General features: G+C 38.7%; 1 protein-coding gene across 2 annotated transcripts in view; it reads left to right on the top strand.

Annotated features, from left to right (window-relative positions):
* Positions 1 to 16453, top strand: part of LOC126476721 (DNA replication licensing factor mcm5) — a 94116-nt gene that overhangs the window by 65305 nt on the left and 12358 nt on the right. For both annotated transcript variants that reach the window (XM_050103564.1, XM_050103565.1), the window contains exons 8-11: positions 9499 to 9692; positions 13518 to 13658; positions 13755 to 13931; positions 14030 to 14145. In XM_050103564.1, coding sequence (XP_049959521.1) covers positions 9499 to 9692; positions 13518 to 13658; positions 13755 to 13931; positions 14030 to 14145 — 628 coding nt within the window. The remainder of the gene's footprint in view (positions 1 to 9498; positions 9693 to 13517; positions 13659 to 13754; positions 13932 to 14029; positions 14146 to 16453) is intronic.

Genomic DNA, 16453 nt, shown 5'->3' with positions numbered 1-16453 from the left:
GACTGACGACCTCTTTTAAACCAACCAACCAACCAACCAGAAGTTAACATGTGTAAGAGATTGAAAATGTGTGTCAGTGTGGGAGGGGTGGGTTGCCTTACACCTCCTGTCTTCTGTAATCATAATCAGCCCCTTTTAATTATTAATGAACTTAAGTCTTTTTCTACAAAACCTAATTTTGTTTTTAATTGGATTTGCATAATGTGCCATGGCAGTTGTTCATTATGAAACTATAACCAAAGTGACACATCATGCCCTGCAAATATCCACCATGTTTTACTATCTTTTGACTTTTTTTCTGCATATTGACCCACCTCAGACCATAATGACTACTTGTTTATGGTTTTTCCCTTTGGCCTTTTTATTTGTGTAATATATAGAAGAATTCTTTAAGCTTTGTTAATGCCTTTCATTCACATGCTAAATTTGAAATTTTATCAGTGTCTTTACCTTAAAAAGAAACACAAAGGTTAGCTTTTTTGCTGAATTTTTAAGTTTATTTTTTCTGGACTCGCAGTTCAGTCTTCTAACTAATTTTGTTATAAGCTTTGGAAATGTCACATTTCCATTCTGCTCAAAAGGAATGACCTGAAGTATTTTTATATCCCAATTCACAGTATTTTACTGTCATAAATGACTTGTGTGACATTACTGGTGAAATTAAATGTTGTCGGCTCTATTGTATCTTGAATCACAATTCCTTCCCTTGACAGGCCACCTTTTAACTGGACACCCCTAATCTTTCAGAGCTTGTAGATTTGTTCTCATCTGATTAATGTCATTATTATCTCTACATTGATGAAAGATTCCAGATTACCTTCATAGTGACCTCTGGAAGGGAACTGCTAGTGGAGAGGTGACCTTGAGCAAAATATGGAGAAATGAATTAAAGGATAACACTGTAGGAGTCAGAACCTGGATTGTCAGAAATCTAAATGTATTAGGAAAGCTAGAAAATCTGTAAAGGTAAATCAAAGGCTCAATCTTGATGTAGTAGGAATCAGTTAGGGAAAATGGCAAGAAGATAAAGATTTATGTTAAGGCAAATGTACGGTGATAACCAACAGCAGCAAAAAATGGTTATGAATGGGAAAGTAGAACAGAGTGAGTTTCCTGTGAACATTTCAGTGATAAGATTATTCTTATCACAATCAACACCAAACCAGTGCCAGAGACTATAGTTCAGGTATACAGATGATGAGATTTATTATATGAGACACCTGAGTAGATAATTCAGATTTTAGAGGAGGATGACCAACAATTAATATGGGGGGGGGGGGGGTGGAGGGGAGCAGTATAATGGTAGAAGGAATAGAGGACGCAGTTACAGAGAATACAGATCTGACAGTAGAAATGAGAGGGGAGAGACCTTAGAGTTCTACAAAAACTTCAGTCAATAACAAATACACGGTTCAAAAAATCAGAAGACGAGATGGTATACTTCAAAAAGTCTAGGGCACATAGGAAAATACCAAATGGATTACATCATGGTGAGACGGAAATTCTGAAATCTGTTGTTGGATTGGTTGACATAACGAGGAGCAGATATGATGATACTGATTGTAATTTAGTGTTGAACAAGAATAGAAGTTTAAAAAACTCCTCAGAAAGAACCAAGGTACAAGGAAGTGGCATAGTGAATTATTGAGCAATTGTGGTGCACATTTGAAGGCTTTAGATACTACGTTAATGAACAGACGTTTTTAAAAGCACTAGTCATAGATACTGGGTGGACCTATATTTATAAGAAAGGTAATTGTGAAGAAATTACATGTGACAGAAGAAACACTTCAGGTGAATGGTGAAAGAAGGAAATATGAAACTGTACAAGGAAAGGAGGAAATACAGCAATGTAAGTCACTTAGATAATGCAAAGGAGTTGAAGTGAAAATTTGTGCAGGTGTAATATGAAAAAATAAAGAAGGAAATGATCATCGAAAGGCAGGATTCAGCACCCTGAAAATTCAAATTAACTTTCCAAGAATTTAAAAGCAAAGTTGTCATCATTGTAAATGCAGAAGGGATTCTACTATTGAACACAATGGGGAACAGGTAAGCCGGATTGGTATCGATGGAGGAGTCAGACCAAGTGTGTCCCACAACGTAGGGCTGGGGGGTTCTTTAGGCGTAGGGAAGCCAACTGTCCTAGGGGAGTAAACCCTAAAAAAATCCAGGTCCTCCAAGTCGGAGGTTGGGCGTGAGGCTAACAACCCCATCCCGGAAAAAAGTGCTGTTGCGGATACTATACACGTGCCTCGGAACAGCAAGGATTGCCTGTTGACAACATGGCGAGAAAAGCGGTTTAAGAGAAGGAACACGGATATTCGGATAGCCAACTGGAATGTGAGGACACTCAAGAGGCCTGGCAAGCTACAAGAAATTGGGAGTGAACTAGGTAAGTATAAAGTGAAAATAGCAGCAACACAAGAAACTAGATGGAAAGGGCAAGGAATGATAGCGTCGGGGGAACATTTAATGATGTATAGAGGTGGAGATACAGGCCTTTATGGCACTGGTTTCCTTCTACGTAGGTCTATGAAGGCTAATGTAATTAGTTTTATGCCAATAAGTGACAGAATGTGTTCTCTAAGGGCAAAATTTTTTAACGTTACAATAGTGAATGTCTATGCCCCTACGAAGGAGGCAGATGAAGATGCAAAGGATATATTTTATGCCAAGTTGGAAGAAGAAATAGGTAAAATTCAAAGACACGATGTGAAAATAATACTTGGAGACCTAAATGCAAAAATAGGGAAAGAAGAGGTATATAGAAGCATAATAGGAAAGGAAGGCCAACACAATGACAGTAATCGATCTCAGACTAATAGACTTCGCCAGTGGGAAGAACATGATAATCAAAAGCACCTATCACCCAAGGAAAGATATTAAGAAATGTACATGGGTATCACCAGATTTAAACACAAGAAACCAAATAGATCATGTACTCAGACAAAAGGCATGCATCAAATATTATGGAAGTTAGCAGCTGCAGAGGGGTAGATGGAGACACAGACCACTACTTAGTATGAATTAGATATAGGCAGAAGATAGATTTGGTAAGAAACCAAAGGAATAAGATAAGAATGAAACATAATATACAAAGGCTCCAAACGAAAGAAACAGGAAGAATATAGGTAGAAACCAGAAGATATATTGAAAGCAGGGGAAACTCTGGGAATGAAGATAATGTGGAAACTAAATGCGAGTCGTTGAAAACTGCCATTAGCGTAGCTGCAGAAAAGATACTGGGGAGAGAACAATGCAAAAGGGTTGTTAATTGGTTTGATGAGGAATGCTTAATGGTAATACACAAGAGAAATGAAGTGAGATGGAGAATGTTGCAAAGGAACACGAGGTTAGCGGCAGAAGAATACAGAGAAAGAGGAAAAGAGCGGATAAGCTTAGTAGGGTACAGAAAATGCAGCATGAAAGGAGAAGGATAGAGCAGGTGGATGAAATGGGAGACAATAAAGAGATCAGAAGGTTCTATGAAAGAAAAAGATATTTGAAGAAAGGTTTCCAACCTCGAGCAGTTTTCTATAAGGATAAGGACGGAAATCTAATTGGAGATAAAAGCAAAGTCCTGGAAAGGTGGCGAAAGTATTTTACCAAACTGCTTGATTTTAAAGAAGGGGATAAAGAAGAAGGAACCGTGATTGAGAATGAAAGGGAACAGGACTCAGAATGGGAATCAGAGTTAGATGTAGAGGATCGGGAAGAGGAAGTAGTACCAGAGCTAGAGGAAGTGAAGAATGCTATCAAGAGCCTGAAAAATAATAAAGCAGCAGGAGAAGAAGACATAGAGGCCAAATTATTAAAATATGGGGGAAAGAAAATGGAGGCGGCACTCCATGAATTGATAAGGGAAATATGGATAAAGTAGGTAATGCCCAAGGATTGGAACATGGTAATTATCTGCCCGTTACATAAAAAAGGCGACAAATCAGAATGTAGCAATTATTGTAGAATCTCTCTTGGAAGTAACATATAAGATATTTAGTAAAATTTTAGCCTCCAGTCTTGAAGGGATATTGGGGGACTATCAGGCTGGATTTAGGAGGAACAGATCCATGATGGATAAGATATTTTTATTAAGCCAAGTTCTAGAGAAGTTTTATGAGTATGACAAGCAACTACGTCAGTTGTACATTGATTTTAAGCAAGTGTACAACAGCCTACACAGGAAGAAAAGTATACAGACCCTGAAAGAATTTATAATCCCATTAAAACTGGTCAATTTAAGAGAAATGACAATGAAAGCAACAGTGTGTAAAGTAAGAATAGAGCAAGAACTGTCTGGTGAATTCCAAGTACAGAGGGATCTACAACAGGGAGATGTGATCTTTGCAATGCTATTTAATTTAGTTTTTGAAAAGGTGATGCGGCTAATGCTGATAAACCCAGGAGGAACAATACTTAATCGACAAGTTCAAGTGGTAGCATATGAGCATGACGTAGCTTTAATGGCAAGGAATGTTATGGCGCTAAAGGAGAACTACGATACATTAGAGGAAGCAGCAAGAGAAGTAGGTTTAGACGTAAACGTAAACAAAACAAAGTATATGGTGATGGGGGACCCCAATATAAACGGACAAAAGAATTCAGTAGTAATGAATGGGAAAGAATATGAAAGAGTGAAAACATTTAAGTATTTAGATTCTGTAATAACGGAGGACAATAAAGTAGCAGTAGAAATTCAAGAAAGGATAGTGAGTGGAAATCGTTGCTATTTTGCCTTGCAGAATGTATTTAATTCCAATAATGTTAGTAGGAATACAAAAATCAAAATATACACAACCATATTAAGACCTATAGTAATATATGGATCAGAAGGCTGGGTATTGACACTAAAGGAGGAGAACTGGTTATTGAGATGGGAAAGAAAGATACCGAGAAGGATTTTTTGAGAAGTGAGAGAGGAAGATGGCTGGAGAGTAAGGACAAATGTAGAACTACAAACAGTTTTTGGACAGATGGATATTGTTGTTAAAATTAAGCAAGGAAGAATAAGATGGGCAGGACATGTACAGAGAATGCCAGAAACTTGGAGTGTCAAGAAAGCTTTCATGGAAAACCTGACAGGAGAAGGTGAAGAGGTAGACCCAGGAAAAGGTGGGTGGACGATGTGGAAAAAGATCTAAAGGCGATGGGAATAAGAAATTGGAGACGGAAGGCGATGGACAGAGAAGAATGGAGGCAGGTGATGCACGAGGCCAAGGTTCTTCAAGGACTGCAGAGCCAACCAAGAAGGGGAGCAGGTAGGTGGCAAGAGAATTGACAATGTTTTCTGAGGGGGAGGACCTGGCTGCTAACACAATGGAAGAAGCGAAGTAGGAGTCGATTTGGAGGACAGAAGTAAGTAAGTATTGAAGTCGTAGACTGAAAAAATGTTTATAAGACTTCCAGTCAGACAAAGCAGAATGGATATATAACATTCTTCCAGTGTTTATACACTGATCAGCCAGAATATTATGACTCCCAACCTACTATCGATATAAACCCTACCAGACACTAGCAGTGTCACGTGACGAGGAACAACTGCTAGTCAGATGTATGCACAGTGCATTTAGTATCTGTGAGTGTTCTGTCTGTGTGTAGAATGGAAAAGGTGTGTGATCTATCTGAGTTTGACAGAGGACAGATTGTGATGGCCTAGAGGTTTGGCACCATTATTTCGGAAATTGGGTGACTTGTAGGGTGTTTCAACAGTGCTGTGGAGAGCCTCTTAACACTTGGCGAAACTGAAACCACATCCAGACATCATGGGGTTGTGCGACCACCCCTCATTGCAGATGTCTGGTGTCGTAAGCTAGACATACGGAAAACAGGCAGTGAAGTGTGGCGGAAATAACATCAGACTGTAGTGTTGGTCAGAGTAAAAGTGTGTCTGAACACACAGTGTACCATACTCCTGACAATGGGCCTCCGCAACTGATGACACATGCGTGTTCCAATGTTAGTACTGTGACATTGGCAACTAGGTCTGAAATGGGCAAGTGATCAATGGCTCTGGACATTTCGGTGCAGTGGCAGTGTGTTGCATTATCTGACGAATCATGATACCTTTTTCATCATGCCAATGGGAGGGTGCGAATCTGTCATCTTCCAGGAGAACAGCTCCTTGACACCAGTACTGTTGGCTGCTCCATTGTGCTCTGGGGAACGTAAGTCTTTGATACAGAACAGTGGAGTAAATTAATGGACTTTCTAAGGAAGAATGCAGTCGACTATGGAGATAAAAGGCTGATTAAGAGTCTATACCTACAACAGAACATAAGAGCACAAATTGGATGAGATGGTAGAGGAAAGCACAGATGAGAGGGGGGTGAGGTAAGACCACTCTCTCTGTTCAATAAAATGTGGGAAAAAGTGCAATAAAAGTAAGAACAACTAAAAAGATATAGAAAAAAATTAATATGGAAGGCGTAAGATGCAATAAGGAGGTGAAAACATGTACAGAAATTGTCAAGGAGGCATTTAATATGAGGAGAGGTGGCTTCTATGTGGGTACAAGAACAGGGACTTGAGGAAGAGACTGGCAAAGTGCTTATTATATGGATCTGAGGCTTGCACACTGAAGAAAAAGAAAGAAAGGAGAATAGAAGCAATGAGATGTGATTTGGAGGAGGATGGAAGGGATAAAATGATAAGACAAAGTGATAAATAAGGTGTCAGGAAGAGTGGAGGAAGAGAGAGAAATCTTAAAGGTAACTGTGAGGAGGAAATAGGATTGGCTTGCACATTTGATAATAGATTGTTTACTGATAGATGTTATGGAAGGAATGGTGAATGGAGGAGGAGGAAGAGGAAGAAGAAGAAGAAGATGATGATGATACTAGATGGTGGATAGTGTAAGGATAGAAAACAATGATAAGAAAACAGAGGGTGGCAAATGACAAGACTGCTTGGAGAGCTACATGTGAAGACCTGCTCTAGGGCAGAACACGTGGTGGTGGTGGTGGTGGTGGTGATGAGTTTGGCTTTAGGGAAAGTAAAGCACCACAAAGACAGTTGCGCACGACTTGTGAAGACACCTTGTCAACCACAACAAGCTTTCAGGATCTTAAATGGGCAAAAGATTTGAAATTCTCAGTAAATTAATTAAACACCATAGAGAAAGATACGAAATATACAATACACACAAAAACCAGGAAGGAACAATACAAATGGAAGACAAAGAACTTACTTGGATTACAAAGGGTGTCCCCCCATGAACCATGGATCTTGCTGTTGGTGGGGAGGCTTGCGTGCCTCAGCAATACAGATAGCCGTACAGTAGGTGCAACCACAACGGAGGGGTATCCGTTGAGAGGCCAGACAAATGTGTGGTCCCTGAAGAGGGGCAGCAGCCTTTTCAGTAGTTGCAGGGGCTACAGTCTGGATGATTGACTGATGTGGCCTTGTAACACTAACCAAAATGGCCTTGCTGTGCTGGTATTGCGAACAGCTGAAAGCAAGGGGAAACTACAGCCGTAATTTTTCCCGAGGGCATGCAGCTTTACTGTATAGAGTATCAAACCAGTTTCAGGACTGAAGACAACAACAACAACAACAACAACAAAGGGTGTAAGGTAGGTATGCAGCCATTCTTGTTATACTGAAGAAGCAGTGAAGAATACTGAAGAAGCAGTGAAGAAAATGAAAGAAAGGTTCAGAAGTGATATAAATATTTTCAGTGAAAGGGTATCAACAATACTTGCTGGTGATATTGTGATCCTGAAAGTGAGAATGGACTGCAGGACCTGTTGAATGAAGTGAACAATCTACTGAGTACAGAATACATATTAAGAATGAACCAAAGAATCCCAAAAATATAGAGAAGAAGTAGAAATGTGATTAGCAACAAACTTGCCATGAAAACTGGTTTCACATTTGTAGGCTAAGTGATGTAATTCTGCTACAGGTCAACAAAATAATATGACAGACAAAGCGAAAATACAAGGTGCAGACTAGCACAAGCAAAGAGAGCATTTCCTCACCAAAAGTAGGTGCCTAGTCTCAAAATGGGTCTTAATTTGAGAATGAAATTTCCAAGAAATTGGGTCCGGACTGTGGGGAAACCTGGAAAAGAAGTGCATCATTTATATCAGATTGTTCATACATTCTTTATACCCTCAGTATCTTTACATTTTGGTGAATTATATATTAGGTTTACAACTTCGCTTCCGTCGTTCTGTAATAGACGGCAGTAGTGGCAAGTGGGGATCGGGTGGTTGGTCATAGGTGTAATACAAGCTTAGGCATCTGTAAACATAATGCCATAAAAATATTGGTCGATTTGTGATTGCATCATAAGGTTATTCTCAATTAAGTACGTCAAATTATGTACCCATTTCTCACCATTTGCTGGAAGTTTTAATTTTCTGCTTTAACATTAAGAAATCTGCGGCTGTGGCTCTTAAAATGCTGGGTAAGACCATTGGTGAGGGAACTACTACTGGAAGAACGTGCAGAGAATGTTTTCAATGCCTTAAGAATGGTGATTTTGATGTCAAAGACCGGCATGGCAGTGGAAGACTGAACATTTTTGTAGCTACTGGAGAACAGACGAAGACACTCACAGGACATCGTTATCAAAAGCAGTTGATGCGTTCAAGCCCAGCACTGAAACACAAACGGCATCAATACAGCGATACACACATAAAGGTAATTTTGCAGCAGGTCAGTGCTCGACTCCATGTCGCAAAACCCGTCAAAATTTACATGGAAACATTGAAATGAGAAGTCTTATCTCCCCCTCCCCCGTGCGCCATATTCTCCATACATTGCTCTCTCTGAATACCACCTTTTTCGATCAGTGGGGTACAGTCTGGCTGGCCAGCACTTCCGATCATATGAACAAGTGCAAAATTGAATCGATTCGTGGATCCCCACAAAAGACTCCCAGTTCTTCCGCCACGGGATTCGTATGCTATCCGAAAGATGGGAGAATGTAGTGGCCAGCGATGGGCAATACGCGTGTGTGTGTGTGTGTGTACACATTTTAAAGTATGCTGATGAGGATAAATAACAGGAAAATCTGTGCACTCTGTGCAAAGTTTCAAAGAAAGTTACAGTTCTGGTGTATAATATTTTGATGGATGAAGATAATTATAAATTGTTGGAAACATTCGTTTCAGATTATACAGCGGTACTTTGTTTGTGTGAAAAGTGTCATAGACAGTGACTGAGAAATTTTTCATCAGATCCTGTTTCCTATATGTGATAGTTCCAAAAATAATTTGGAAAGTAAGAAATAACTATAGTCAGAAGCTTCAGTCCAGTTAGTGAAGGGTGTTCAGAAGCTTCACGTGATAGATACAGACAAAGATTTTGTTGGAGCTTGTTTGTAAATGTTTAGTGGTTAGCAGTGAAGGATTAAATAACATTTCATGTGTCTCAAGTTGGCCTGTTTATCTAACTTCTCTTCCTCTTTGTTTTTTGGATATATAGTTTCAACCGATGTTTCATATTCTTGTTCACATTGTTTCATCAAAAAATTGCCTTTCTTCTCAACAGGTTCAAGAAAGCGGATGCCTGATGGTTTGACCCGGCGTGGAGATATCAATATACTATTGCTGGGTGATCCTGGTACTGCTAAATCTCAGTTGCTGAAGTTTGTGGAACGTGTCTCCCCTATTGCTGTATACACATCAGGAAAAGGGTCCTCTGCTGCTGGGCTCACAGCATCTGTAATCAGGGACCCTTCCTCAGTGAGTGCAGTCAAATATTTTGTTTCAGTACTGATGGTAAGATATTGAACACTGGAGATACCATATCAAATTGCATAATTTCGGAACATTTTCCTGCTTGACAATAATGGATTTCGATGAAATTTGATGTGAACGTTTGCACATTCTCCGGTGAACATTGATAAAGGGCAATGTTCATTGAAGCAATACTGGCTGAGGCACAGTCTCCTATTTTACTGGCTGAGGCACAGTCTCCTATTTTACTGGCTGAGGCACAGTCTCCTATTTTACTGGCTGAGGCACAGTCTCCTATTTTACTGGCTGAGGCACAGTCTCCTATTTTACTGGCTGAGGCACAGTCTCCTATTTTACTGGCTGAGTTACAGTCTCCTATTTGACACCATATGCGCCTGCACAGAGCAAGTGCAAATTAGTGTCGACTTTGAGCTGGCAGGGTGTATACGACCCAGGACAACCAGGAGATCGGGAAAAACCTGGAAATTTTTTAGAATTCCGAGGATTTTTTTTTTTTTTTTTTTTTTTTTTTTTTTTTTTTTTTTTTTTTTTTTTTTTTTTTTTTACTGGTAAGAATCGATACTCTAACAAAAGATGTTACTGTACCCCTCTACTGCAGAATAATACTGTAACAATAAAACGTGAATGAGAAAAAAAACATAAATTGCAAGGAAATGTGCCATATGCTACAACAAAACACAGTGCTCATACAAGCGTTTGCCAACAGCAAAATGTGTCAAAGGCTTTAGGAAGATGCTTCATAACAACAAATTGCCTGTGATGAGCGTGACGTCACAACTGTTTACATTAGATTCGTTTTAGCATTTACGAGCGGGCTCATGTGCATGCGCAGTTGAGTGGCATATGAGTAATACCTTTTCCCATTTCTGGCTACAGAAATGTGGCTGTCGGCTGTGTAAGCGGTCGCAGCAAGCAGCTAGAGCAACCGGGAAAAATTTTACTGCCGCCCCCAAGCTGCCAGATTCACGCATTCGCAGGGGGCCCGTATCTATGAGGAAGGGGGTGGGGGGCGCCAAATTCATATTCTTGAGGAGAAAAAAACCTTGTTTCACAAAGCGCCTAGCATCCAGCGCACGTTGGTCTATCGATTACTCATGATTTTGATGCTCATCCCTGTTGGTTTTTGGACACACTCCGTAAGTTAATTTTGGTTCTAATTTGCCTTGTGGTTCTTAGATACAGTTGTGGAAACAGTAAACCAATCATACTTTTCACTGGCATTTTCATATGTGGATATTTTATTGCATTCACTGATGGGGAGCTGACTTCGTGCGGTGTGTACACAGTTCTGTCATGAAACCGGACTGATCAGTGTTATAAAGAGCAGTTGCGGAGATAACAGCAAGTTTCATCTTTACATGAGCTATGAATTTCTCTATAGCATTATCTATCACTGGCAGTTGCTCCACACATTTATGCGACATAAACTTGGTAATTTGTGACTTCCTATTCTGTACAATTTCTTGAACCAGCTTAGCCAGGTCAACGAAGCCTGGAAATTAGCAGTGTTCGTGTCAGATAAAATTCGGAGGGCCCAGTCTTGTAGATCTCCCTCTCATGAGCGGTTCTAAATCTTGCGAACAGTTTTTCGTTCAGATGGTTTTGGTTTTCCGTTTGGCGCATGTTTATTTCTTCATGTATTTCATTTTTCATTTGTACAGTCCACGCTCTGATTTTACGAAACGAAAACTCCTTTGCACACTGTGTAACTTAAAAGTGTTTTCCCTGCAACGTTTAACGAATATTTCACTGCCTTTTCTTTGTCGCTGAAAGCTGTGGCAGTATGTGGTGTGGTTGGTGGTGGTGGTTTTTTAAAAAAAAATAGTTTGGTAGGTATTCTTCTTCAGAAATGACATTGTCCAAACCACAATTCTTCGAATCATCACAGTCATTTCCTATTTCTTCTAACGTATCAACAATTTCACATTAAATGTTGATATCATTCGAATGAGTGTCAAGAAAATCAACTAAGAAATGACACATTTGTACATCTGCAGGAGAAGTAGGTGATTTCGACTGGAAACCACATTCTTCATATTTCATCATTGCTAGATTGAGAACGTTAATTGGATTCCACATTACTGTGAAACTAGAAGAAGGAAAAAAGGTACTATTAGCAGGCATTCCTTACGAAAGCACAATCAATATTAATTCAACCTTATCTGTAATGTCAGTACTTACCAATACTGTAAAAAGCAACTGATAATTTGAAATAGATGCTACTTGAATGGCTAATTCGAGATAATAGTAACTGTGTACTGTAGTGTCAGAGAAACTATCAATGAACAGTAACCTGAAACGTCCTTTACAAATTACAATGCAGTTGTGTCGTGTTTCCTATTTAAAAAATGTACCACCGACTGTGGCTGTATGTGAGCCTAGTTATGCATGTGCAGTTGCTACAGTGCCAGTAAGGGTGTAATTTCTATGACTGCCTGGCACGCTATGAATTTGGCAGTTTTCAGCCTTTTTTAAAATACTTTAAGTGCCTCTTAGCAGCTCAAATTTTGACAGTGCATTTCGTTCGTTGTCTTCTTCCTATGTAAAAAAATTTTAGCTTAGGTTTTGATATGTCTTATTGGACCATTCCCTTGTAAGACCACAAACACATTTGATTTTAGTGGCATGTTCCAGCTACCACAGAGTACAGGTAGAAAGAAATAGGATGTGACACTTGAGACAGATGTTGAAATGGCAGATAGTGAAATAATTGATCACACAGTAGGAAACCAACTGTAATTGGGCAACAGAGGGAAGGCATTTGGAGCTAATGAAATACCTGTACTATTCTTTATAGATTATGTGAAAGAACTTACTCACCTTCAGAAGCAATTTCTGTCTTCTTAATACAGATGGCCATGTGTTTCAGGAATGTCCATTTATTTTTCAGTGTGCATATATACAAACAAAATAGCACCAAATTTTATAATCCTCACCTTCCCACCCCCATGTTGAAGAGGTGAAAGTTCAAATTGTCTTCGACATCACATTGATAATTTTGAGCTTCTGTCAAATCTTAAGACTTCTTCTTTTGCTACTAGACAAGACTTCCACAGTGTAGAATTCAGCACGTCGATAAACAACATGTTGCAGTCAGTTTGTTTGATAGGACCTAATAGTTTTCTGTGATGTGTTCTACATGCAAAAATCTGTATTTGAAATTATTGACCAACAACTATAACCTACATTAGTCTACAAACTGTTTAACATTTCTTTCTTAAAAGCTGACTTTTTCTTAAAGTGAGGTTCTTTAAAACGAAATTTCAGTAACACTGGCAATTTCACCGTGGCCGATGGAAATGCATTTCAGGCAGAAATTTCTTAAAAAGCAGGTTCTTTAATACAGGGTTTTTACTGTACTTTCTCACGCCTACATCTCACAATGTTACAACAACAGAAAAAAATCAAAGATATGAGAGCTCATTTAGAGGTTTAATGACAACTGTTTTTCCTGTGCATCATTTGTGAACAGGAAAGGGTGGAAACGGTGGAGCAAGAAGCACCCTTCACCACAGGCTATTAAGTGTATTTCAGAGTATACATGTAGATGCTTCTGCTTCCTCTGTGTCACCCCCCTTCCTTTTCCCCAATAAATACCTTTCAATCTCTTGGGATGTTCATGCAATTGAGTGGTCTCTGATCCCAACTAAGCAATGAACTAATGCTGTCTAGAATTTGTCTATAATCTATTTATCCTGTTTCTGTTCTTAAAACATAAATCGTATTGAATAGGTGACTAGAAAAACTTAAATTGTAGGTTGGTGTGATCTTGTTGCTATTCAGTATTTGTATTTTCTTTACAATTTCTAGAGAAACTTTGTCATGGAAGGAGGTGCTATGGTCCTCGCTGATGGTGGTGTTGTTTGTATTGACGAATTTGACAAAATGAGAGAAGATGATCGTGTGGCAATTCACGAGGCCATGGAACAGCAAACCATCTCTATTGCAAAGGTAGCTGCTGATGAGTATTTACAATTGAGAACATGTGTAATTTTCATACACATTAGAAGTTTATTTCATTTGAAAGGCTTAATGGAATTGTTTCAGGCTGGAATTACCACCACATTAAATTCTAGGTGTTCAGTACTTGCAGCTGCGAACTCCATTTTTGGGAGATGGGATGAAACCAAAGGTGAAGAAAATATTGATTTCATGCCTACTATTCTGTCAAGATTTGATATGATCTTCATTGTGAAAGATGAGCACAATGAAGCAAGAGATCAGGTCTGTAGTTAGAAGGCTGTATATTTTTATTACAGACTAAAACAATTTTTTAGGAATAGTGCTCTAATATTAGTGCTTATAACACATTTTATTTGCAGACTGTTGCTAAGCACATAATGAATGTGCACATGAACGCAGGTCAAACGTCTGAGGACAACACAGATGGAGAAATACCTTTGGCACTTATGAAGAAATTTATCAATTACTGTCGCCTGTAAGTATTGATGTTCACTATTCACAAAGTAGTGCAGAATATTATATTTTTATCCATGTTACTGGTTGGCAAAACTTAATTCACGTACCTGTAGACTATACTAATAAAATTGTGTCCTAGAAAAATGTAAATTGTGGCTGTGGATAAGGGTTTCCCACTCACTCCCACCCTATCCACAATTACCACTGCTAAATCCTCTAATCTGCTTACTGCCCTCTGTTGCCAGTTGTTAACTTCATGTCAGCATAAATGTGGTCATTGAGTGATGTACATCATCCTTAGAAAATAATTAGCTTTCTATAGTGGCATTACAGACACGAGTATGTTGTTGAGAAACTCGGGACAACTTATTCCTGTTTATGTGCGTTTTGTGTCATTTCTATTTGTCAGTGTCAATTAGTTTGCTGCCCAAATAGAATAGCTCATCTACACTTTTTGTATGTCATTTCTTACTCTGATTCGCACGGCATCGCCTGATCTCATTTAATTCCATTATTCTTGTTTCGCTTTGTTGATATTTTATTATTAAGACACTGTCCAATCCATTCATCTTTCGAGTAAGGCCGGCCCGATAACGTTTTTCCCCAGGAAAGACTTTTTATTTGGCTCTCTGCTCCTTTTTCACTTTTCCCTGTGTCAGTTTTCACTACTGATAGTGATACTCACTATAAACCAATTGTTCATTTGGGTGCCCCTGACAACTCCTGAATTTGGTGCTCCAAGTGCCCCTCATAAGTGTGATATGTCTTCTATAAAAATCTTACCATTGTGACATCTCTGGTGCCCTTATCAGCTTGGTGCCACAAACTGAGGCCTGCATCACTTGAGATTTAAACTGACCAAGCTTCCAAGTGCTTTACTGCCTATGAGAGAATTGCAGTGTCATCAGATTAGTTCAAAAGTTTTACTGCTTTTTCAGTGTACAGATTGATAAAATTTTGGAATGAATACAAACCTATCCATCACTTGTCAGCTCAACTACTGCGTCTCTTACATCTTCTTATACTCATAAAACTGCAGTTTGTTTTGTATATAAGTTGTAAATAAACATTTGCACCTATATTTTGCCCCTGCTATCTTCAGAATTTTTAAGAGTCTAGTCAGTTGGTATTGCCAGAAGTCTTTTCTAACTCTATTAATGCTATAAACATAGATTTTAGTTTCTCCAACCTATGTTCTAAGATAAGTTATCTCCTGAACACAGATGACTTTCCCGGAGGTAGGCCTCTACCAATGCTTCCATTCTGCTGTGAAAAATAAGGTATTTTGCAGCCATGGCCAGTAAAACTGGTAGTTTGGTAACATTCACACGTCAGCTCCTAACAGTGCTTACCACCAATGTACATTAAGCCCCCTGAATTGAAGTCAGAACAGTTGCAAATTGAATTCCATGAATCGGGTTAATGAAATACACTACACAAGTTTTCAAGTAATGTGGGTTTCTTCCACATTTATTATCACTAAGAACATTACAGTGATCAGATAAAGTTTAACATCAAACATTTTATGCAAGAAGGTACCACCACTTTACTGTACATGGATGTTCCATTAACATGGTACTCTCACCGTGATGTCAGCCCTTTTTTGAACTCTGCGGCAATGCAGTATAGAAATGGTGCAGATGCTCTAGTTTTTGGTAAAGGCACGGAAATGAATAAGTATCTCTGTAGTAAAAGTTATAATACTCGTTCAGAGCCCCAAATAGAATCATTAAAAGAAGTCTGTACAAAATCATCTACTTTATCGAAGTTAACATGTTGATTTACACATATAACTTGAGTTAACAATAGTGGTACTCTATTTTCATACAGTGTTAAAACACGGACTATTTCAAACATGTGTTACATGTTTGAAATCTGATACCAGACTATCACGGAACGGTGGGCATAATTATAGGTTACTGTATACTTTAACATACATGTTACACGCTTATTTACAATCACAGTGCAGATACAAGCAAATTCTTAATTATTAGTTTAATTTCTTAGTGTAGGGTGCATTTGGCCCACGGATAACAGTAAAAGTATGGTGATTAAAGTTTTAATATAACAAGCACAGTGGCTAAATTTGAATTGGAAAATTTGGGTATGTTTGAACTTCAGCAGTAATTATGTTAACCTAATTTAATTGAAATCAAAATATGTTACTATAATGTTTAGAAGTTTGTCTTTCAGGTGAGTGGTGCCATCGTTATCAAATCTATTAGCTCTAAATGTTTTCTCATTACATACTATAGTAGAATTTTCAATTAGGCATGACTTATGTACACATGGTTTTGAACAAAACTATTTAAATATTTGCAGTCAGC

The sequence above is a fragment of the Schistocerca serialis genome, chromosome 1, assembly GCF_023864345.2.
Source record: "Schistocerca serialis cubense isolate TAMUIC-IGC-003099 chromosome 1, iqSchSeri2.2, whole genome shotgun sequence".
NCBI lineage: Eukaryota > Metazoa > Arthropoda > Insecta > Orthoptera > Acrididae > Schistocerca > Schistocerca serialis.
Note: the sequence above shows the minus strand (reverse complement) of the source record. Positions and strands in the feature narration are given on the sequence as shown.